At 41.8% G+C, this 23349-nt stretch overlaps 1 protein-coding gene across 1 annotated transcript in view; it reads left to right on the forward strand.

Moving 5' to 3' along the window:
* Window positions 1–23349, forward strand: part of SLC25A20 (solute carrier family 25 member 20) — a 95966-nt gene that overhangs the window by 45807 nt on the left and 26810 nt on the right. Inside the window, exons 2-4 of the mRNA XM_077129396.1 lie at window positions 10671–11205; window positions 15999–16091; window positions 19821–19948. Coding sequence (XP_076985511.1) covers window positions 11101–11205; window positions 15999–16091; window positions 19821–19948 — 326 coding nt within the window. The 5' untranslated portion in view covers window positions 10671–11100. The remainder of the gene's footprint in view (window positions 1–10670; window positions 11206–15998; window positions 16092–19820; window positions 19949–23349) is intronic.

Here is a 23349-nt window from a genome sequence, read left to right on the forward strand (position 1 = left end):
GCTTGTTGGATTTCAGATGTCCCATCCTCCAGTTCACTAATCCTATCTTCTGCCTCTTGAAATCTAACATCAGAGGTTTCCATTTTTTTCATCTCTTCTACTGTGCCTTTTATTCCCATAAGATCTGTGATTTTTTTTCCTGATTTTCAATTTCCTCTTTGTGTTCATCCCTTGCCTTCTTTATATCGTCTCTCAATTCGTTGTTTTGATTTTTGATGAGATTTTACATGTCTGTTTGAACATCCTGAATTAATTGTTTCAACTCCTGTATCTCACTTGAATTGTTGATTTGTTCTTTTTACTGGGCCATATCTTCAATTTTCCTAGTATGATTTGTTATTTTTTGCTGATGTCTAGGCATTTAATATCCTTAATTAGTTTATTCTGGAGATTGTTTTCACTTTTTTTACCTAGTATTTTCTTGCTGGAAGACTTTGTTGTCTATCTCTTCTCTGACATTCAGTTCAGCTTTTTCTAGACTTCAAGCACAGGTTTTGTTTAACAAATCAGAATGTTTCAGTTCTTGTTTTCTTGTTTCTTGCCCTGCCTTTTTTTTTTTCCCCCTCCATAAGAGGGTCTACTGCGGTATTACAGACCCCAGTCAGATTTTCCCAGACCAGACTGGCCTCCTCTCAGGAGGAAAGAGTCGCCTTCATCAGTTTTCTCTGAGGGTGAGACCCAGCAGGTTTAAAGACTTTCCTATGAAGCTTCTAAACTCTGTGCTTTTCCTATCCTGCCCAGTATGTGGTGCTTGTCTGCCTGCGGGTCCCACCAGCATAAAGTGATGTGGCACCTTTAACTTCAGCTGACTCTCCCTGCTGGGGGTGTGGTGGAGACAGAGGAGAGGTTTTAGGCTGGCTTTAATCATTTCAATTTCCCAGTCCCTGAGGTCTGAATTCCTTGAGGGAGGGAATCCACCTGAGCTGGGCTCCACCCTTCTCCTGGGGAAGGCACAGCCTCCAGGGAATTACCTGCTTTCACCTGAGCAGGCTCCTTGTCTCTCAGACAAGCTTAATTCCGCCCTTGCCTAGGGAAGTGGAAGCCTGAGAGCAGTTAAACCATAGAAAGAAAGAAAGAAAAAATCCTTTTCAGAGCAGGACTGCATTTCTCGGTTTGTTAATCAAGAGCTTAAGTTGGTACTTTGCTCAGTGTATCTCCAGGTCCTGTGTGCCCTCCTTTTTTTCTTTAGGATCCAGACCTTTTCAAATATTTTCTGCTGCCTGATTCAAAAAACCCTCTGTGGGTTTTTTTTCCCCACCAGCCCTGCACCCTCTGTGCCGGGGCAAAAACTAGTAACTTTAGCTTTTATTTGAGGATTAGCTCAGCTTTGGGCCTATTTTTAGTGGTTAGAATTTGTTTATTAATTCCACAATTGGAGCTTGGTAGAGCTCAGCCCCTAGCTATTAGTCAAGTCTCTTTCCTTTTCCCTCTGGGAAGCAGCCTGTAGGGGAGGGGCACCAGCCTCTGCGGCTTGGGGATCTCACGGTTCTGGGTGGGCTCACAACTGGTCCAGCTTGTCCAGACTGGGGTACGCTGTGTGCCCTGTCACTGAAGTGGCCCCAGCAGTTGTTCTGTTCTGTTCCTGGTTATTTACCCTCTGCTCTGCAGGATGGATTAAATCCCACACCTCATTAACCTGCCATCTTGTCCTCACCCTCGGTGTTGAAACTTCTGAATCTTTCTTCCGTACCTCAATTTCTCTTATTTTTCAGCATGTTTTCACATTGCTTTTTTTTTTTTACATTTTTATTGTGAAATATAACATATATACAAGAAAGCAATAAATTTAAAAATACATTTTAACAAGTAGTTATAACAGATTTCAAAGTTCAGTATGGTTTACAATTTCACAATTTTAGGTTTTTACTTCCAATGGCTCCAAGACACTGGAAACTAAAAAAAAAAATCAATATAACAATTCATTATTCATACTTCTCTATTATAACTCCTTCTCCTTTGATCTTTCTCCCTATATTTAGGGATATTTGGGTTACACCCATTCTAACTTTTTCCTGTTGAAAAGGGGTATTGACAATATGGGATAGGGGCTATTGAACTGAAACCTCTGGGTTTCAGAACTTATCTGGCCTAGGAGGCCTCTGAATGTTTTAGGTTTCTAAAAAGCAAATTTAGTGTGTGCAATTTTTGTAGCATCTCATATAGAGCCCTTGGAATTCTTTAGGATTAACAGGAATGATGTTGGTTGGATTTTGCAAACTATGGCAATTAGCAATATCTAGCTGAAACTTGCGTCCAGAATATCCTCTCAACTCTATTTGCACTCTTGTTGCCACTGATACAATATTTTGTTCCATTTCTTTTCCCTCTTTCAGTCAGGATGGCATTATTGATCCCATGTACCAGGGCCAGGCTCATCTCTGGGAGTCATGTCCCATGTTATCACTAAGACTCTCACCCCTGAATCTCAATTCCCACATAGGTAGTAGGGTAATGATTTTCCTAGCAGAGTTGGGCTTAGAGAGAGAGTGAGGCCACATCTGAGCAACAAAGGAGGTCCTCTGGATGTAGCTCTTAGGCATAATTTTAGGTAGGATTAGCTTCTCCTCTTCAGAAATAAGATTCATAAGAGCAATCCTCAAGATCTAGGGCTTGACCTGTTAACTTGGAAGTCCCTAGTGTTTGAGAGAGTATCAGGGGGTTCCCAGGAGGGAAAGTTTAATAGTTCCATATATTTTTCCCAGTCCCTCAAGGGAATTTGCCAATACTTTTTTTTTTTTATTTCCATAATTTTATTTTTTATCTAATGTCCCTTTTTCTCTTCCAGGATACCACATTATGTTTGACCATTATGTTTCAGGCTCCTTTTGGCTGTGACAGTTTTCAGACCTTCTTCATTTTTGACCACTTTGACAGTTTTGAGAAGTATAGGTATTTGGTAGAATCTCCATCACTTGGGATTTGTTTCATGTTTTTCTCATGATTAGTCTGATGTTAGGGGTTTGAGGGAGAAAGACCATCTGAGGCAGGATAGAATAGAGCATTGAGGCTGTGGTTCCTGGTTTCCTACCTGGCACTGAAGGTGTTAATGTACAACTGAGAACTTCCTAGAACAAGAATTTCCCCTAAAGTCCCCAAACCCCCCAAAACCATAAAACATGTAAAACCATTGGCTGAAAAAAGACTCTTAGTTAATAACAGAAAACAGAGAGTCATAAAGATTGTTAATCTATGTACCCAAAACAAACTTTTTTTTGTCTTAGTACAAGACATGAGGCCACAAGCACTGATAGTTACCTCCTCCTGAAACAAAGAAGACACCAGGCATTCAAAGGTCAAAATGGAAAATCACTGCTAACAAAACCTCCCATAAACAAGCTAAATCCATGCCACTTGGTTCATGCCTCTACGTTGAGCACATTGCCAATACTTTTTAATTACCTTCCCAACATATTCTGGGGTGTATCTGGGTATTACATTAAGCTATACTGAATTAGAAGCCTCAATGTGTTTGGGTTGTTTAAACAAACTGTCTGGAGGTTGAGTTAGCTTGTGTGCTATGGAAAATTTAGATTTTGAACAAAATAAGTCTCTCTTCCTTTGGTCTCATACAATAAGTAAAGTTCTAAGGTACAGACAACGTCATCCTTTACCCTGTGCGCTGGTTTGAAAGGAAATATGCCCCCGAAGAAAAGCCATGTTTTAATATAAATCCCATTTCATAAAGGTAGAATAATCTCTATTCAATACCGTATGTTTGAAACTGTAATGAGATCATCTCCCTGGATGATGTGATTTAGTCAAGAATGGTTGTTAAACTGGATTAGGGGATGACATATCTCCACCCATTTGGGTGGGTCTTGATTGGTTTATTGGAGTCCTATAAAAGAGGAAATATTTTGGAGAATGAGAGATTCAGAGAGAGCAACACTACGAAGCAGCGATTCCACCAGCCAGCAACCTTTGGAGATGAAGAAGGAAAACGCCTGCCGGGGAGCTTCATAAAATCAGAAGCCAGGAGAGAAAACTAGCAGATGACGATGCCATGTTCGCCATGTGCCCTTCCAGCTGAGAAGCCCTGACTGTGTTCGCCACATGCCTTCTCACTTGAGAGAGAGACCCTGAACTTCATCGGCCTTCTTGAATCAAGGTATCTTTCCCTGGATGCCTGTGACTGGACATTTCTATAGACTCGTAATTGGGACATTTTCTCAGCCTTAGAACTGTAAACTTGCAACTCATTCAATTCCCCTTGTTAAAAGCCATTCCATTTCTGGTATATTGCATTCCAGCAGCTAGCAAACTAGAACACCTGTATTCTGATTTACTTTAGTCCCAACCAGATTGGCTTCATTCTTATCTCTAATTGAAGCCTAATCTCTTTTTCAGTTTCTTTAACAGTTGTTGTATGTTGCAACACCGACTTTCAGAACTGCAAAACTCCAACTCTGAGTCCCAGGTGTCACACAGGTACCCAAAATTCCAGGGAAATACCATCTTATAGACATAGCATAGCATCTCAGAATCCAGAAGTAACACTTAAAGGTTAGGAATGAATATGACTGTTAAAAGAGTTTACGATCTAGACCCCAGTTTTCTTATTTTCACATTAGTTTTTAAAGAGACTATCAGGTTAGCTTTTTGGCTTTGTAATTTGCTTTCTGAGAACGTCCATTGTGTAATTCATCTCGCCTGTGAAGTATTTTTAGATTTCTGGTAGGTTCTTTTTCCTGGCTGCCATTTGCCTTTAGGTGTATTGAGTCTGCAATGCCTTTGGGCCACTGGAGAGGCAGTATAGGAGCCATGAGAAAGGAGATTTCAGCCTAGTCTTGGAATTTGAGGCCAGGAAGAAAGAGAGGAAAGGGCCAAAATAGGAACATTGGGAAAATTGCCCCTCGCATTCATGTTTGATTCTCAGTGTTTAGGAATAGGGCTCCTAATCTGGGGTCCAAGAGTGGCTTCCAGAAGTCTTGGGGCTCGTGAAATTGAAAGCAAATTTGGAGGTGCATATGCATGTGTATATTTTTCTGAAGAAAGAGTGCTACAGAATTCTTCACCTCAAAAATGGTAAGAACCATTTTGGTTGGATAATGGCTAGGCACTTGGTACACATCTCCTATGTCAATATATTATGAAATAGGGAGAGGAAGGACTCTCTGTGCTGAAGGAGAAAGTGTGTGTAAATCCTGGGGAGAGGGGTTAAGTAGTCAGTCCATGTGGGAAACCTGGAGAAGTTCAATTTGGTCAGAATTGAAGATGTATTGGGGAAAGAGGGGAGGCGGTGAAACAAAGTTGAAGAAGCAAGCTAGAACCACTTGTATTTTATTCTGAAGGCAAAAAATCCCAGGAGATTTTTCAGCAAAGGAATGACATAGATTACATTTCAGATAAATTTCATAGCTGTTTGTAAGGTTGATCAGATCAGAGGCAGCAAGATCATTTTTTAGTGGATTATCAGTTACCCTATGAGGGTTATCTGATTAGCACACAATGTGGCTTGTGATGGAGGGTTATTCTATATTAATAACCACCTTCTCCTGAAACTGCTCTGGATATGGTTTGCCTCTAAGCTACCTCTTCTGCTGCTGCCAGAGCCTTTCAAACCATAAATGAGAAGCAGGACCCTATTGCCAAATCCTGAATCGCAGCCTTTCTATCCAATGAAACTCCTGAGGGCACTCTCCTCTGCACACAGGGACAAGCACATTTTGGCAAACCAGTGGTGCTCATTTTACACATATGGCCTGAACATAGTTTCATCCTCTCATGATCTCTCATGATGGTTCTTCCCCCGTGATCGGTGGGAAACAAGGATGACAACGTTCATTGGGGTAGAATGTCAGGATAACTTCAGACCCTCTCCAGAGCTGATAACCTCCTTTTCATCTGAGCTCTCTTCTGACAGTCCTTTCTTGTGCCGATGTTTGAAATTCTTCTTCCAGCAGGATGGAAGCCCTTTGAGGGCAGGAACCCATTTTATAACTCACTCAATAACAAACTCCTTTTTAAGCACCTCCCATGTGCCAGGCACTTCTAGTCACCCAGACTGTACATTTTTCATTCTATCTTGAGGGTTCTTAACAATGGGTGTTTATCAGAATTCACTGATGGAGTTTTAAAGATGCTTTTGTCAGGACTAACTCCAGAGATTCAGAATCAGAAGCCCTGGAATCAACACTTAGAAGAAGCTTTCCAGGTGATGTCTGACATACCAGACACCATCCCCATCACCTCAGGGACCACATCCTATTATCCTATCAGCTGTGCCTTCTCTCCTCTTCATCTCTGCAATCTTTCACTTTCCCTCAGCCTCAGTCTCATTTTAAACAATAATGAAATCTAAATCTTATAGTCCTTTCTCTCACTTCCCTCCCACACTCCTTGAAACAGAAACTGCTTCTTCCTTGTAGGTATTTGAGTACTGGGCTATTCTATTTTCAACCTACCACTGTCAAACTGTAACTGAGAAATCAGGATTTAAGGGATGATTTTGATTACCAAATCATTATATAGATATTCCTTTTAGTGTTCCAGTATATTAGTAGAAAAGGGAAATTCCTGAAATCTCTAAATTGTAATCCAGCTACCCTGATCTCTGATAATGATTGTATAGCGCTTATCTTCTGCCCCTGTGATTATAAAAACCTTTGTTCCCAGTTGTCCAGTTTTTCAATTTTAGAGTCTTGTAATCACTAAAAATAGCCCCTAATGTTTATTAATGAAGGGTCTTGAGTAGGCCCAGAACTAACCCACCCCAAGTCCAAAGTAATCATGATAACCAAGATGGGAGCAAACCAAAATGGGCCCACATGACACGCATAGTAGCTTAGACTTTAACTACAAGTCATCTATACATCTGCCATTTTCTTACATACAATCTGTGACTAAGCATGCCAATTACATGTGCATGCTCAGTAATTAGATCACCTCTAATTACATCTCCTGGGGCCATTGCTCATTTTCCTAAACCCTGCCCATCTTTTCTCTAATAAAATTATCAGAATTATGGTAGTTCCACGAAACAGATTTTGGGCCGTTAGGCCATCTGCTCTCCTACTAAGTGCCTTGTAATAAACTCTTTCTTTGAAACCCTAGTATCTCAGGAATTGGTTATTGAAGGTGTCGGACAAAAGAATCCATGGCCTTTGTTCAGTAACAAATCCTCCTGGCAAGCTTCCTCTAGATGTCACCAATAACTAATAGTTAAACCTAATGAACATTTAACATTCCTTAGCTTGACCTCTGCAGATTTGAACTTTTCCTCCCTTGAACTTGGAGGCAACATTCTCTCTTTTTCTCTCTGTTGTCCTCCCAAACTGTAATAGCTCCTTCAGGGGTTCCTCCTTCCCTGCTGGCCTCTCTTCCCATGCTATAGTCTTCCAGGGATCATATATACATCTTTATGCTGAAGACTTTCTGGCCTCTGACTAATCTTCACCTTTATCCTGGTGTCCTGATTACCAGGCTGTACACCTGACAAGAACTGGCACTTCCCAGGAGGATCGGGGGCATTGCAAAAGCAGTATATCATTGTCTCCTGCCTGGATTGCTGAAATACTTTCTCAACTGGTCTCCCTGCTGCCAGTCTTTCCCCACACAAATTCATCCATCCAGAATAAGTTTTCTAAAATCTGATTATTCCACCAACATAATTAAAATTCTTCCATAGTTCCCCATTACATCCTAGGAGAAGCCTATAGCACAGAGTAGACAGGTTTTGCCTGGCCCCAGCCACCTCACACTCCACTCCACTACAGGCCTTCTGGAATAGCCAGGCCCACTAACTTCCTGATCCCTATCCTGATCTTTGTCACTCATTTTTTTCTGCCCTCAGCACGGTCCAGCGTTCCCCCTCTCTGTTTCCCCCTAACTTGGGAGTACTAAAAAAGGACTGCTATCAGGTTGGCGTGGCAGGGAGGAAACTGGTACAGAATAGGGGTGTGTTTATTTTCCACAAGATTTTAATTTGAAAAATTTTAAACATACAGAGACGAAAGAGCAATGCAGTGATTACTCAGATACAATCTACTTAGAGTCAACAATTTTTAACTGTTTTTCATATGTGCTTTATCACTCTCCTCAAAGTAAAGGTTTAAATACATAATGAACAATGAGCTCTGTTGTAGAATAGTTATCAGCTATAACACAATTTCTCTTCTTTCCTTTACATCCTAACTCCTCAAAAGAGTTGCCTATACTCTTTGCAGTTTTCCTTTTCCCATTCACTCTTATACCTGTTCTAGTCTTTCACTGCCATCATTCCACAGGAATGTTCTTATCAAGGTCTCCAATGAATCCCTTGCTGTTATATCCGATGATGGCCATGTTTCAGTTATCATCTCAACCTATCAGCCACACTTGATGTTCTTTCCTCAGCAGTGCCAGGACACACACTCTTTGGATATTCCCTCTGCTCCCTGAGTGTTTTCTCAGCCTCTCTTTTTTTATTTGCCATTCACTCCCTTGGTGATCTCATTTAGTTATTGCCTATCAAATTTTATCTCTAGCCTGGCCTCTTCTCTGAATGTCAGACTCAAACATTTAGCTGTTTAATGGGCATCTCAAATTTAACATGACCATAACTGAGCTACTGCCCCAGGCTGCTCCTCCTCAGTCTTCCCTCACTTCAGTTAAATGTGACTCCACCTCTCCAGTTGTGAAGACCAAAAACATTTGCATTATCTTTCACTCGTCTCTCACATACTTTATTTTACTTTTTTTTTACATAGGCAGGCACCGGGAATTGAACCCGGGTCTCTGGCATGGAAGGCAAGACCTCTGCCACTAAGCCACAATTGCCCAACCTATTCCTGCCTACTTTATATCCTATTCATTGGCAAGCCCTTTGGGCTCTTCCTTCAGAATACATCCAGAATCAGACCATTTCTCCCACCTCCTCTGCTATGCCCTGGTCCAAGTAATCATCTCCAGCAGTGACCTTTATCTTCCTCAAGGCTCCTAGCTTCCTCTTTACTCCTTATAGTGTATGCCCACCTTGTGGTCAGAGGAATTCTGTCACTCTCCAGCTCAAAATTTCCCAATGACTCCCATTTCCTTTAGAGGAGAGGCTGAAGTCCTCACAGTGATGCACAAAGCCCCACTTAAGATGCCCCTATCAACTCTCTGTTCTCATCATTTCACTCTGCTTCAGTCACACAGCCCTCCTTGTGCCTCCTCAAACATATCAGACTTAGCCTATCTCGGGGTTTTGCATTTTTTCTTCCACCTGAAGCCTCTCCACCCCATCCTGTATCTATGGTTAGGACTGAGTTCCTCACCTTCTCAGGTCTTGAATCCAGACTCACCTTTTCAATGAGATGTTCATTTACTCACCTAATTAAAATAACTGATTACTTGCCTCTCCCCCAACCCTCTTCCCGGCTTTATTTTTCTCCTTAGCAATTATCACCAGCTGACACACTACTCTTTTTTTTTTTTTTTAACTTTTTTTATTGTATAGTATAACATATATACCAAGCAAAGAAATAAAAAAGCAATAGTTTTCAAAGCACTCTTCAAAAGTGGTTACAGGATAGATCCCAGAGTTTGTCACAGGCCATCATATGATCCTCTCATATTTTTCCTTTTAGCTGCTCCATAATATAGGAAGCTAGAGGGCTTAAATACTTTATCACAATCGACTTTTTTTTCCTTTTTTTTTGTGAACAATAACATATACACAAAAAGCTATAAATTTCAAAGCACAGCACCACAATTAGTTGTAGAACATATTTCATACTGTGACATGGGTTACAATTTCACAGTTTTAGGTTTTTACTTCTAGCAGCTCTAGAATACTGGAGACTAAAAGAAATATCAATTTAATGATTCAGCATTCATATTCATTTGTTAAGTCCTATCTTCTATGTATAATTTCACCATCACCTTTGATCTTTCCATACCTCTCTTTGGGGTTGTTTGGGCTAGGGCAATTCTGAATTTTTTATTTTGGAAGGGTTTGTCACTGATATGGGGTAGGGAGATGGAACTATCTGATGTTCTGGAGAGGCTGGGCCCTCTAGTTTTCAGGACTTATCTGGACCAGGGACCAATCTGGAGGTTGTATGTTTCTGGAAAGTTATTCTAGTGCCTGGAACCCTTGTGAAATCTTATATATTGCCCTAGGTGTTCTTTAGGATCAACTGGAATGGTCCTGGTTGGGGGTTGTCAGGTTATGATAGGTAGCAAGGTCTACCTGAAGCTTGCATAAGAGCAACCTACAGAGTAGCCTCTCAACTAATTTGAACTCTCTGTGCCACTGATACTTTATTAATTACACTTCTTTCCCCCCTTTTTGTCAGGATGGAATTGTTGATCCCACGGTGTGAGGTCTGGATTCATTTCTGGGAGTCATCGCCCACGTCGCCAGGGAGACTTTCACCCCTGGATGTCATGTCCCACATAGGGGGGAAGGCAATGGCAATGATTTCACTTGCAGAGTTGGGCTTAGAGAGCCTGAGGACACATCTGAGCAACAACAGAGGTCCTCCAGAAGTAACTCTTCGGCATGCCTATAGGTAGTCTAAGCTTCTCCGCTATCTATGTAAGCTTCACAAGAGTAAGCCTCATGATCGAAGGCATGACCTATTGATTTGGGTATCCCTATAGTTTGACACAGTATAAAGGGATTCCCTGATGATAAGTTTTAGTAGTTCCATAGTCTTTCTCCCCTCCCCACACCACTCATTTTTACATATTTATCTCTGTTACAGCCTGAAAGCTCCATGAGGGCAGGGATCCGAGTGCTGTGTTCCTGGCTGCGCCTTCAGGACCTGGAAGTACGTCTGGAACGCAGGGCACGGTCGACCTCTGCTGAATGAGTGGAGGAATGAGAGGACAGAGGAGGAAGCATTAAATCTGGGAAGCCTTCCTGGAGGAGAAAGTCCACAGGCGCGGCGCCCAAGCCCCGCCCAGAGGGCGTAAGGTCCAACCCCGTCCTCTCAGAACCCGCCCAACGCGGCGGGCCGCGGCCGGAAGCAGCCCCCAGGCGGAAGCGTGGCTGGGTCCCTGGGACCTCCTCCCGACGTGCCCCGGGCCCGGGCCCCGCCTACCAAAATGTGGGTGAAAGGTCGGCGGCGTCAGCTCTCGGCTGGTGCGGCACATCGGAGCTAGGCTGGCAGGTAGCAGACAGTCTGTCGGACAATGGCGGACAAGGCGAAGCCCATCAACCCACTCAAGAACCTGCTGGCCGGGGGCTTTGGCGGCATGTGCCTGGTGTTCGTGGGGCACCCGCTGGACACGGTCAAGGTGCCGCCCGGGCGGTGGGGGCGCGGGCGGTGAGGGCGCGGGCACCGGGGAGGAAGCCCTGGCCGGCGGCGTGGCGGCGAGTGTGGAAAGCAGGGTTCTTACGGAAAGAGGCGCAGTCCGCGTACTGAAGGGGTTCCGCGGGAGTTTCGATGAGACGTGAAGGGAGCTTCTCTTTAGCCTCTTTCGGGATGGGGGGCGAAGCAGTACCTCGTGTTCCAAAGAGACCGTCTGCATAAAATGAGCAGCCTTTAATCGCCTATGAAAGAGCTCCAATTAAAAATTTCCCTGTCTGGTCTCCTCTCCTGACTCTGCGGCACAACCTTGGGTATTAGGAAGAAAAAAGCATCTCCCCAAAGTTCTGGTTTTAGCTAGCAGGGTCATCAAAGTTGACAAGTCCCCTGCAAGCCTGCCCCAGGAAGAGAGCTAAAGAGAAAGGCACGATTATTCTGGAGGTGTCTTTTGACATACTCCTTGGGGCAAGAGTGCCCCATCACCATCTCCTTTACACTTTTCCAATACCAGGAGAGGCCTGTCCACCGTAGTGGACTTCTGGGCAAACACTTCCCTGTGAACAGAGATGATGTTCACAGTGACTAAGCCCCTTTCAAGGAAAGCAGGTGCAGGACTTTCTCCTGAGCCAAGACCCTCACAACTCCCAGCTGAGGAAGCCATGGTGAAACTGAGGCTCTGGGAGGGAGGAAACTCATCAGGGCTTGTTCCTGGGTCTTTCTCACATCCACTTGTCAACTCTTCACTGTGCTGAAGTCCAAAGTCCAGAATCTGTGGCCTAGTCTTCAAGGCTTCATCCTAGTTTTCTATCTTTATTTCTGGGCACAGAATTGGAGGAAATTGACAGGTGATAGCCAGGTGGGCTAGTGGGAAGTAGACTTGTCTTTAGGGATGGAGGAGGTGGGTATAGGGGGCTTGTTAGGTTGTTGGATCAGGTTTCCTCCATAGGGAGGCAACATTGGGGCACTTTCTCTTGGCAGGCTTGGGCAGCAGGCTGTTTGCCTTTCACCAGGAGTGAAACTGCCCTGAGGTAGAGTTTGCCCTAGGGTGATTCTATAGCAAGACGAGGATTAAAGCAGCTGGACTAGTTAGGACACCGTGCAACATGAAATCAGATATTTATTCAGTTTATGGTAAATGCTGTATGTATTAATGCTTTCCAAAGAGAATTGTTCCAAGCAGCACTATCCAGTGAGGAAGGAGGATTGTCTGGCCTCTTCCTATTTTAGATACATGTAGGCAGAGATCTTGTTAGTTCCAGCATGGGGGAGGGAGGGAAAGTTGTCTAAAAACTCATATTTGCTGCTTTATACAAATGGTACTCCTGCCTCTATGTCCTCTTGCCCTTCCTCCCATCAGACGTCCCTTCCGGGAAGGCCCTATCGACCTTCTTTGTACTGAAGTGTAAATGGCTGACATTGTTCACTAGCATTTCAACATCCAGAAAGCCTCTTTTTAGCTTAAATCAAAAGCTAAAGCAAGAATTGCTGACTATGGCTGTTTTGGCCTTAGAGAGTTAGCTGGCCTCCAGTCTTAGCCTGAGACACTTTCAGAGGTCCAGGATAAATGTGCTGTGGCCTCTGTGTTCTGACAAGCCAAGAGCTGCAGCACTTCAGTCTTGGGGCTCAGAAAGATTCTGCGGCAGGTGGTGTTAGGGCAGGCTTTGAAGGGCTGGCTGAGCTCTGGATTGTTAGGGAGACTCAGACGCTCTAAGTAAGAGGGAGGGCAAGAGTGAAGGTAGGCATGGGCTTGAAAGAGCAGGTTCAGGCTATAAAATAACTGTGGCGATCTTTAATGTTCTTGCTGGTTTGGGCAGTTGATGTCATGATGAGATGGGTATATAAAGTTACATAAAGGTATCTACCAGAAGTTTTGATCTATTTATCTTTCCCTACTAACACCCTCCTAAAAATCATGCTTGATATTGGAGGATATGAAGGCCAACATAAAGGATTTTGGCTATAAAGTAGTGGCAGTTTTCTGGACATTTCCATTGTTGTTCTCATAAATTCCTCAGACTTGCATGTCACCTCTGTTGCCTAGAGAGTGACTTATTTAGTGTGGTATTCAAGGTCTTAACAAATACAGGAAAGAGATTCTAAAGAAATAGACATTGTGTAATGGGGTGTTAGAAAGGTTAGTGTGATGGCTGCCTGGAAAATATTTGGAAGCAGAAGTACAATAAGTTGGAAAAATGGACAGGAAGAAGACTGCAGAAGTAGACCAGAGCTATCAGTTATTTATTACAGTGTAACAGCTAGCCCCAAAACTTAGTGGCTTAAAATAATAAACATAATTGACGCTCACAGTCCTTGTGAGTCAGAATTTTGGAAACAACTTAGTAGTAGTCTAGCTCAGGGTCTCAATGAGGTTGCAGTCAAAATGTTCACTGGGATCCAGAAGATACAAGGAATTCTTACAACTCAGTAATAAAAAGACAAAGAATCCAAGTAACAATTGTGCAAAGGATTGTAATAGACATTTCTGTAAAGAAGATGTACAAATGGCCAATAAACACATGGGAAGTTGTTCAGCATCATTAGGTATCCGAGAAATGCAAATCAAAGTTTCATGATACCTTAAAATAGAATCATTTTAAGGGAAATTTTGAGTTATATGTATGTTTCCACAATAAAAAGTTAAAAAAAATCCACATAATATCACTTTTTACCCACTAGAATGGCTATAATAAAAAAGATAATAACGAATGTTGGCAAGGATGTGGAGAAAATGGAACCCTCATTCATTGCTGGTAGGATGTAAAATGTACAGCTACTATGGAAAACTGTTTGGCAGTTCCTCATAAGGTTAAACATAGTGTAATATATGATCCAGCAATTTCACTTCTAGGTATAGACTGGAAAGAATTGAAAATATGTTCATATAAAAACTTTTATATAATGTTTACAGCAACATTATTCATAGTAGCCAAAAAAGTGTAAACAATTGATGAATGGATAAACAAAATGAGATGTATCCATACATTGGAGTATTATTTTCCCATAAAAAGAAATGAAATACTGATACGTACCACATCATAGATAATACTGGAAAACATTATGCTACATGAAAGAAGTCAGTCACAAAATACCACATACTGCAAGATTCAGCTTATATGAAATGTCCAGAATAGGTAAATCCATAAAGACAGAAAGTAGATTAGTTGCCAGGCACTGAAAGGCATGGGAAATAGGGAGTGACTAATGATTAGGGGTTTTTTTTTTTTTTTTTTTTTGATGGGATGATGAAAATCTTCTAAAGTTGATTGTAGTAATTAATAGTTGCATAATTCTGTGATTATATTTTTAAAAAAGCTTTAAATGGGTGAATTATATGTTATTTGAATTAAACCTCAAGAAAGTTGTTTTTAAAAAAATGGACCAAGAAAGTGAAAAAAATTTTTTAAGTTGTTCAGTATTCATCTGAAATATTTACTTCCAAGGTGGCTCATTCACATATGACAAGTTGGTCCTGCTGGCACTTGTCAGACCTCATTTCCTCTCCACATGGGCTTCTCTATGCTGCTTGAATGTCCTCATGGCTAATTTCCCCCAGAGCAAATAAAAATTAAGAGAACAAGGTAGAGCTAGGCAGAAGCTGACTTTTTATCACCCAGTCCTGAAAGTTGTATAGCATCAATTCTACCACATTCTTCTTACTAGGAGTGAGTCACTGAATCTGGCCTACATTTGAGGGGAGCAGAATTAGGATCTGCCTTTTGAAGGGGGAGAGTATCAAAGAATTAGTAGACGTAATTGAAAACTGGCACAGTGGTAAGGATAGGTGAAGATTTGATGATCCAGACAGGGAAAAAATTATGATTCTAGAAGTACCTGAAGGACCACTCCAAGTGACCTGGTGCCTAAGTCATAAAAACAGAAAGAAAACTGAGACTAAGCAAAGATTTCAAATCCCAGAAAAGAGAGAGTAGGGAGGTGACTCTGACACATGTGGGGCATTCATGTGAAGGATGAAAATCTGGAGATGATTTGAGGTGAATGGAAAACTCTTGAGTAGGGAAATCTCCAGGCAGTTGGAAATGTAGGCCGAAAGTTGGGAGCAAGAGGTCTTGAGACAACTGAGAGTCATTACTAAGCAGAAGCCCTGGAATCTGAGTTTCTGTAAGGGGAGAGTGGACGAGAGGAGTAGGGTGCTAAATCTTGGAGAAGGTCTGGGGTAGAAAAGAATACAAAGGAGGGTACAAGCATTAAGAAGGGAGGTTTGAAGAGAAAGACAATTTGAAGCATTTAGATACACCAAATGTTTGAGAAGGAGAAGGACCAAGAAAAAGCTTGTATAATTTGATTAAATCCACCTTAATTCCATGCTTTTATTGGGTACTTAGCTAACACCTACATGTCACTGTAAATGGCAGTAGGTAGTGACTGAGAGCTGGAGCTTTGTCATCAGCCATATCTGGTCTCACCCAGCTTCTCAAGTTACTTGGAACATCAAGTAAACTCACTAAGCCCAGTCTCCTCGTCTGTGAGCTGGGAATATCTTGCCTCTGGGCCATTGTTGGACTTTTGGGATAGAAATAAATAATGAAAGTATGTAGATCAAGAAATCAGAGGAAGTGTCTCTATCTAATGATTTGTGAGTACAGGATTTGAATAAACTGAAGAAAAGAAAAGTCCGAATCCAGCAGGTTAAGTGAATGCTGAAAACATGGACAACCTAGGTACAGATTTTGCTGTTCAGATTTTGACAGACAATTGGGCCATTGCTGTTGTTAGGCAGTTCTGAAGTTGACAGGTTGACTGTATTTTAATTTCTGGTTTCAGGTCCGACTGCAGACACAGCCCCCAAGTTTGCCTGGGCAGCCTCCCATGTACTCTGGGACCTTTGACTGTTTCCGGAAGACTCTTGTTAGAGAGGTATGGTGTTTTGGTACTATGCGTTCTTCGTACTCAGAAGGAACACATTCACAGGGTTGGTCTTTTACCCCAGGGAAGTGGATGGTTTTGTACAGTTTTGCTGAAGATCTAGCCTGCAGCTGTGGCTCCCTCCCTGTGTCATCCCATGCCCTCTTTCTGTCATATTTGCTCTGGAATCTTTGATAATTTCAGCTACTGGGACCTTTGATAGTTTCAGCTACTGTTTTATATGGATGACTGAAGCTAAAAAAAAAAAAAAAAGATAGTTCTCTTTTTTGGAAGGCAGAATTATGACTCCATGAATTAGTAAGGAATAACTGGAAATGAGAAATGGAAGGAAAACACAAATATGGATCAGTCTGTTTACCAGGGGTGGTATAAGAAGTTCATGTGAAGTCTGGAGGAAAAGTCAGCCTGTCTTAGAAACACTGAGAGATCAAAAGATTTTTCAGACCCTTACACAGGGACGTTAAATTGGTTCGGGATCATTAGATTACATGATAATTTTTCAGATTTTTTTTCTCATGAAAACATGGAATTTTTAAAAAGTATTAGTGATGTTTATTACTCACTTTGTTTGCACAGCTGTAAAAAGGCCCTGTAGAGAACTTTTCCTTTCCTTCTTAAAATATAACTCTTTAATGAAAATGTTCTAAAATTGATCTTGGGGATGAATGCACAACTGCACATCCAATTATGTCATGATACTGGGAGCCACTGATTATATACTTTAGATGGTTTGTATATTGTGTGAATATATTTCAATAAATTTGCAAAAAAAAAGTAACAAAAAATATAACTCTTAAGTGTATAAGCATTCTACTAAATGTACAGACTTTGTTAAATATATCAAAACTGATAGCTGGATTAAAAGGATTGCTGGTAAGTGATGAATTCAGCCTTGGAGGAGAAGTTCCTGGGATTCCTGCAGGGCTCAGCTGTGGGGGGAAGGTCTTGTGGTGGAGCCTACCTGAGCACCCATGTGTTCCTGCTCTTTTCTTTGTAAAGTGCTCCTCCTGACATCTGTGGTACCCCAGCAGGATCTGATCAGTTCCCAGAGGACTCTTTGCGCACCTAGTCTGTTTAGCGTCCTTCAGTCTTATGGAAGAAAATCAGGCTTGAATGCCTTTTGGTCAGTGAATGTTTTCAAGCACCTACTGAGGAGCTGGGCAGTATACTGGGTGCTGGGGTCTCGTAAGAACCGCATATATTCACCGTTTTAGTTAAGGTATATTTGAGAGGCTGGAGGAAAGTAAAAATGTAGAGCTGTGTTTCTTGAAGATGATTATATAATGATATAGCTTTCACAATATGACTATATGATTGTGAAAACCTTGTGTCTGATGCTCTGTTTGTCTATGGTACGAACAGATGAGTAAAACATATGGATTAAAAATAAATAAATAATAGGGGGAACAAATGTTATAATAAATTTAATAGATTGAAATGCTAGTGATCAATGAAAGGGAATGATAAGGGGTATAGAAAAGAAATAGGGGAAACAAAGGCTAAAATATGTTGAGTAGATAGAAATATTAGCAATCAATGAGAGGGAAGGTTAAGGGGTATGGTATGTATGAGTTTTTTTCTTTTTATTTCTTTTTCTGAATTGAGGCAAATGTTCTAAGAAATGATCATGGTGATGAATATACAACTATATGATGATATTATGAGTTATTGATTATATACCAAGAATGGAATGATCATATGGTAAGAAAGTTCGTGTTTGTATGTTATGTTTAAAAAAAAAATTTTTTTTAAAGAATCGAATATATAAACCCAATCATTGCAGAGTTGAGTAGGTATCCTTAATCCATATTTGTGCATATCCCTGTGTTTTGCTGTGCCAGACTGAACTTTCTGCTTTCCAGAGCTGCCAAGCAGAAGTCTTGGTTGTGCCCCGGGGAGCTGGGTGGACCAGCATAATGGAAGGAAGGGTGGGTGAGTTTTCAGGACACATGGGCTTAGCCTCTCAGAACCAGTATGTCCTCCACCTAGGTGGGGACCTGGGTGAGAAAGAGGCTTTGGAACTTTGTCACATGCTGCTTTTATAGCTCTTCCTCAGAACCTTTCCCTGTCCCATCCACCCTTTCCTGTTTATCACCTCTGCACTTTGTCCTCCTTGAGTCCGCCTGCACCCTTCCCTGGTGTTAGCCTTTGCAGGACCCAGGAGGGGTTCTAATAGGTGCTGGGAAGAAGACCTACTGTGAATGCTCAGGGTCTTCAGTGAGGCAGGTTCTCGGGCCTGGGTCTGTGGAGCGCCCCCCAGTATGCTGTCAGGCACTGTTTGTCCTGCCAGTCCCTGTAAGGAACAACTTTAACGTTTTTTATATTTGTTTTTAAAATTATTCTTTATTTGTATCAAAGTGCTACATGTACTTAGTTTGTTATTAAATGTCTCAAAACAAAGTAACAGACTGTTCCTCTCCTCTGGCAGTCTCCTGAGTCAACTACTTTCAGTTCTTTTATGCTGTTTCTACCCATCCAGTTCTACAAGATGCACCTTTACTACTCTATTTGATAATTTTAAAATCTATTTTGGTTAACCATTTGTGGTCGATGATTTTCATTCTTACAACTCCCTTATCCCCTCTCTGCCCTGACCATGTGATAACACTCGGTGATTTAATCCAATCTGCTATTTTCATGATTACAAATTTGTATGTTTTTTTTCTTATTAATCAAATAATATACTGTTATGTGCATTTCATTTCTTGTGCAACTTTTTGTTTTGTTTGGGTTGGGCTAATAATTGTGTCAGTTTCTTTTGCTTGGTTTCTTTTGATTTGCTGTCTTTGTCATCCAGTATCCTAAATGCTGTGTAGACAACTCTTTGTTTTTCCACAATGCTCAAGCATAGTCTTTTGTTCTAGTGTGTATTATTTTTTCTTAGAAACTTCTGGAGTCCTTCATCCCCCTGCTCCCATCTGGACTGTCTGCTTCCCAGGCCTGCTGCACCCACCACCATCTTGGAAAGCCCCTTGCTTTTTTGGGTTGGCTCCCTGGCCTCCTGCATCTTAGAACTTCCTCTCCCTTGATTTACTACCTTCTTTTTGTTGGGATATCTATCTGTCTGTCTGTCTGATTTGTTGGCTGGCCTATAGTCACATTCATTATCAAGCTATACTAGTGAAAATTGATGTGCAGTACTACTATTGTTTTGTTTTTAATAATAAAAATAATGTCTTAATATTTGGGAAATGGAAAAGTTCCTTAAACACCTGTAATCACATCCAGAGGAAGTCAGATCACTTCTGTGCGTTCTGTTTATACCTTTTTTCATTTAATAGTCTCTTCCCATGTTATAAGTGATTTTATGGCTGTTAGTCCATTTACGGAACTTTAATAATTGAGCTCATGTTTGCAGGGTTCTTAGGTTTATTCCAAAATTTTGGCATATAATAAATGCCTGATATCTTTTTTTTTCTACATCTCTCAGTATTTCCTTAGAATAAATTTCTAGATGGAGAATCTCTGTGTGAAAAGGGTATGCTACACATTACCAAATTGCTTTCCAGAATGAGAGCTGTTTCCACTTCTTCCAGCAGTATGTGAGACAATAATTATTTCTGATAAATGTGGAGGTTTTCTTTCTCTTTAAAGCACTTCTTGCTGGGAGGAAGGTGAAGGAAGGGAGCCACAGGTTAGAGGATGCATTGCTTTCCAGTTTCAGTGGCATAAAGAGTGGTGCTGTCTGTAAACAGCTTCAGTTTCTGCAATTCCTTGCAGGGCATCACGGGGCTGTACCGGGGCATGGCTGCCCCCATTATCGGTGTTACCCCCATGTTCGCTGTGTGCTTCTTTGGGTTTGGTCTGGGAAAGAAGCTACAACAGAAAAGCCCAGAGGACGTGCTCAGGTGAGTACTTAGTGGCCCAGGGTAGTTGGTGTACTATGGGTTAAAGGGAAAACTTTGGCAGCCAGACAAGGTCTATCCTCCTGATTTTTATTTGCCCTGAGAACCAAAAGGGAACAAGAAAAAAAAAAAAAGCCCCTTACTCCCCAACACTGATTGTCTTCATTTCTTCTGTGAGCAGTATGTATCCCAGTATCATCTACTGAGGATATTTGTAATACAACCTCAAGGTGTTACTAGGAGGTCTGAATGCTAAAATATATGTAAAATACCATGAACAGTACTTGGTGCTATAGCATTGCTTTCCATCACCTGGGTGAGAGAAAGGAAGGTTTCAGATTTTGTTTTAGTTTATTCCTATAACATGATTGTAATATTATTTCAAATATCAGTTTTTCTGGTAAAGTGAAATAGGTTAGTGTGTCTCCTTTTAATAAACATTGAGTCGTTGGATTTGAGCATTGAGAGGCAGCTGATTAGAATTATAGCTCAGAATTTATAAAGTAGTTAATGAAAACAGACTGGCTTCTTGGGATGTAGGGAAAGTCTGAGCAGAAACACCAGAAGATGGGTGCCTTCAGTCTGAGCCATGTTAACTCCTGGGAGGGTGTTAGCTCCTGGGAGGTACTATAGGCTTGGGATCCAAGAGATAGACGGAGGAAGCCCAGGGTGCCATCCAGTTGTCTTCTGTGACAGCTTAAGACAACAGCAGGCTGAGGGTCTAGGACTGAGAGTTGCTTGTAACATGAAACTCTCTTTCTGGAGTCCTTGGAACCCTCCTAATGTGCCCAGCTTTTATAAGCACCCACAAGTGGCCACAGATGTGGGCATGTAAAGTGTGTTTTAGAAGCTGCAGTCCAGGTATTCCACGACACATGTCCTCTCTGAGTATCTGGCTTTTCAGCAGATGTACCAGCTCACAGCTGTACCAGGGCCATGTACAAAGTCCCAAATTGAGGCCCTGCTGGTCCTTTGGCCTGTGGGCTATATTCCTCTGCAGCCACATTAGCTCCCAGAGAAATACTCTTCTTGCCTGAGGAATGACTGAGATACTCAGGACCCCTACCCCCATAAATGTGTCAGCTATGAAAACATTCACCTCCCTGCAGTGGCATTTGGGGGTGGTATGGAAACAAGCATTACCAGGGCCTCCAGGTTTGCAAGGTGGAAGCCTAGGAAGGTCCTTCAGGAAGGCCCTGGGGTGGGGCTGGAGTGGCAGAATATGTCAGGCAGTCATAATGTGTCCATTAGTGGCCAGCACATATACAAAGACTGTGATTAGAGGAAAGTCCCTAGTCCCAAGAGATAAAGATGTGCTTGGCTTGGGGTCTGGGCATCCTGGGAAGAATGGAGTATTTTGGTCTCATGGGGGCAGGTTTACTTGCTGAGAGGGTACCTCTTGGGATCATTACTGTGAGTAAGACTATGAAGGAGGCCATGCATAAAAGCAAGTGTCTTGGCTGTCCAGCAGTCGGCCTGCATACTGCGCTTGCATGTCTGAGGTAGGCATATGAGTCCTACCTGGGGTGATTACATGGAAATTTAGGGCTACCAAGATCAGTGCACTACCTGGAGGAAAGGATCCATAGTGGATGTTCCCCTGGCCCCATTTTGCATCTGTTCCCCTGGACTTGGGCTCCTTGTTAGGTAGGATCAGCCTGAAGGCTTTGGGCAGGCAGTAGCTGCTTGAGAGGTGGGCCCAGCTACTGGGAACTTGGGGTCAGGAGGGGTCTTGAGGCTCAGGCCAGATGTGAATTTTTTTCAGCAACATTTACTAAGTTGTGGAGATTTTTTAAATGCTCCATTGCCTTCAAACCATGCTGATATTACTAATCCCCAAAATAAAAAGAAGTGCTAAAGGTGGCACAGACAGCTGTGGGTGATAGATGCTACGAGTTGCAGATTCCTTGGATACTCAGTGTGGCTCATTCTGTGGGGCCACTGGGGGGACCACTCCCTGCAGAGGGAGCAACAGGAACCATTACAACTGTCTGGGTACCATCATGGCTTTGTTATCAGACAAAGAGAGTGGATTCTTTTGCCTGTGCATGCAAATGATCAACTCCTGAGACACTTAGGTTTTAAAGAGAGAAGAAAGTTTATTGCTGAATGTGAAGCAGGAGATCAGAAAGCCTATGGGCTAAAATCAAGAGCTTCAAGAGCAAGATCTTCAGTACCTCAAAGGACTTTGTCAAAAAAGTGAAGAGGCAGTCAACTCAATGGGAGAAAATATTTGGAAACCACATATTGGATAAAGGCTTGATTTTGTGTGTACATAAAGCAATTATACAGCTCAACAACAAATGAACAAACAATCCAGTTATAAAGTGGGCAGAGTATATGAATAGACACTTTTCTGAAGAGCTAATACACATGGCTAATACATGTGGCTAAATATGAATAGGGGTTCAAGAGTAGTTTAGTATTAGAATTCTTGTCAACCATGTGGGAGATCCAGGTTCGATTCCCAGCCCATGTACCTTCCCCACCCCACACACAAAAAAATTCAACAAATGGTGCTGCAGTAATGGGATACTCACATGGAGGGATAATGAAATGTGACCCTCACCATACAGCATACTAAAAAAAAAACCAAAACAACAAATGGAGAGATGTACTTTTTCATTAGCCATAAGGGAAATGCAAATCAAGACGACAATGAGATATCATCTCATACCTGTAAGAATGGCAGTTATTAAACAAACAGGATAATTACAAATGTTGGAGAGGATGTGGAGAAATACGAAGACTTATTCACTGTTGCCAGGAATGTAAAATGGTACAGGTACTGTGGAAGACAGTTTGGTGATTCCTCGGAAAACTAAATTTGAGTCACCCGATGACCTGGCAATACCAATACATGGTATATACTCAGAAGAGCTGAGAGCAGTGACAAGAACATACACTTGCAGACTGACGTTCATAGCAACACTGTTCACAGTTACCAAAAGATGGAAACAATCCAAATGCCCATCAATAGATGAAGGCTAAACAAAATGTGACATATACAAATGATGGAATATTATGCAGCAGTAAGATGAAATGAAGTCTTGAAGCATATGACAGGGATAACCCTGGAGAACATAATGCTGAGTGAAATTAAGTCAGACACAAAAGGATAGATGCTGCACGGTTCTGCTATTATGACTCTGGTAAAGATCAATGAAAATTGTCTAAAATTGAGAGTGCTGCTGATTGTACATCCAAGTGAGGATATTGTAAAATATGGTTTGTTTATTTTGAACATTATCTATATGATGCTCAATGGATGGAAGGAGCCAAAGGGTACAATGAGAAGGAGAATGGTGAACTGTGATACCTTTATATGATGGAATATAGTATGACTATAAAAAGGAAGGATGTTGAGAGGCATGCAACGAACTGAACAAACCTTGGGGACAGTG

The sequence above is a fragment of the Tamandua tetradactyla genome, chromosome 15 (assembly GCF_023851605.1).
Source record: "Tamandua tetradactyla isolate mTamTet1 chromosome 15, mTamTet1.pri, whole genome shotgun sequence".
NCBI classification, from domain to species: domain Eukaryota; kingdom Metazoa; phylum Chordata; class Mammalia; order Pilosa; family Myrmecophagidae; genus Tamandua; species Tamandua tetradactyla.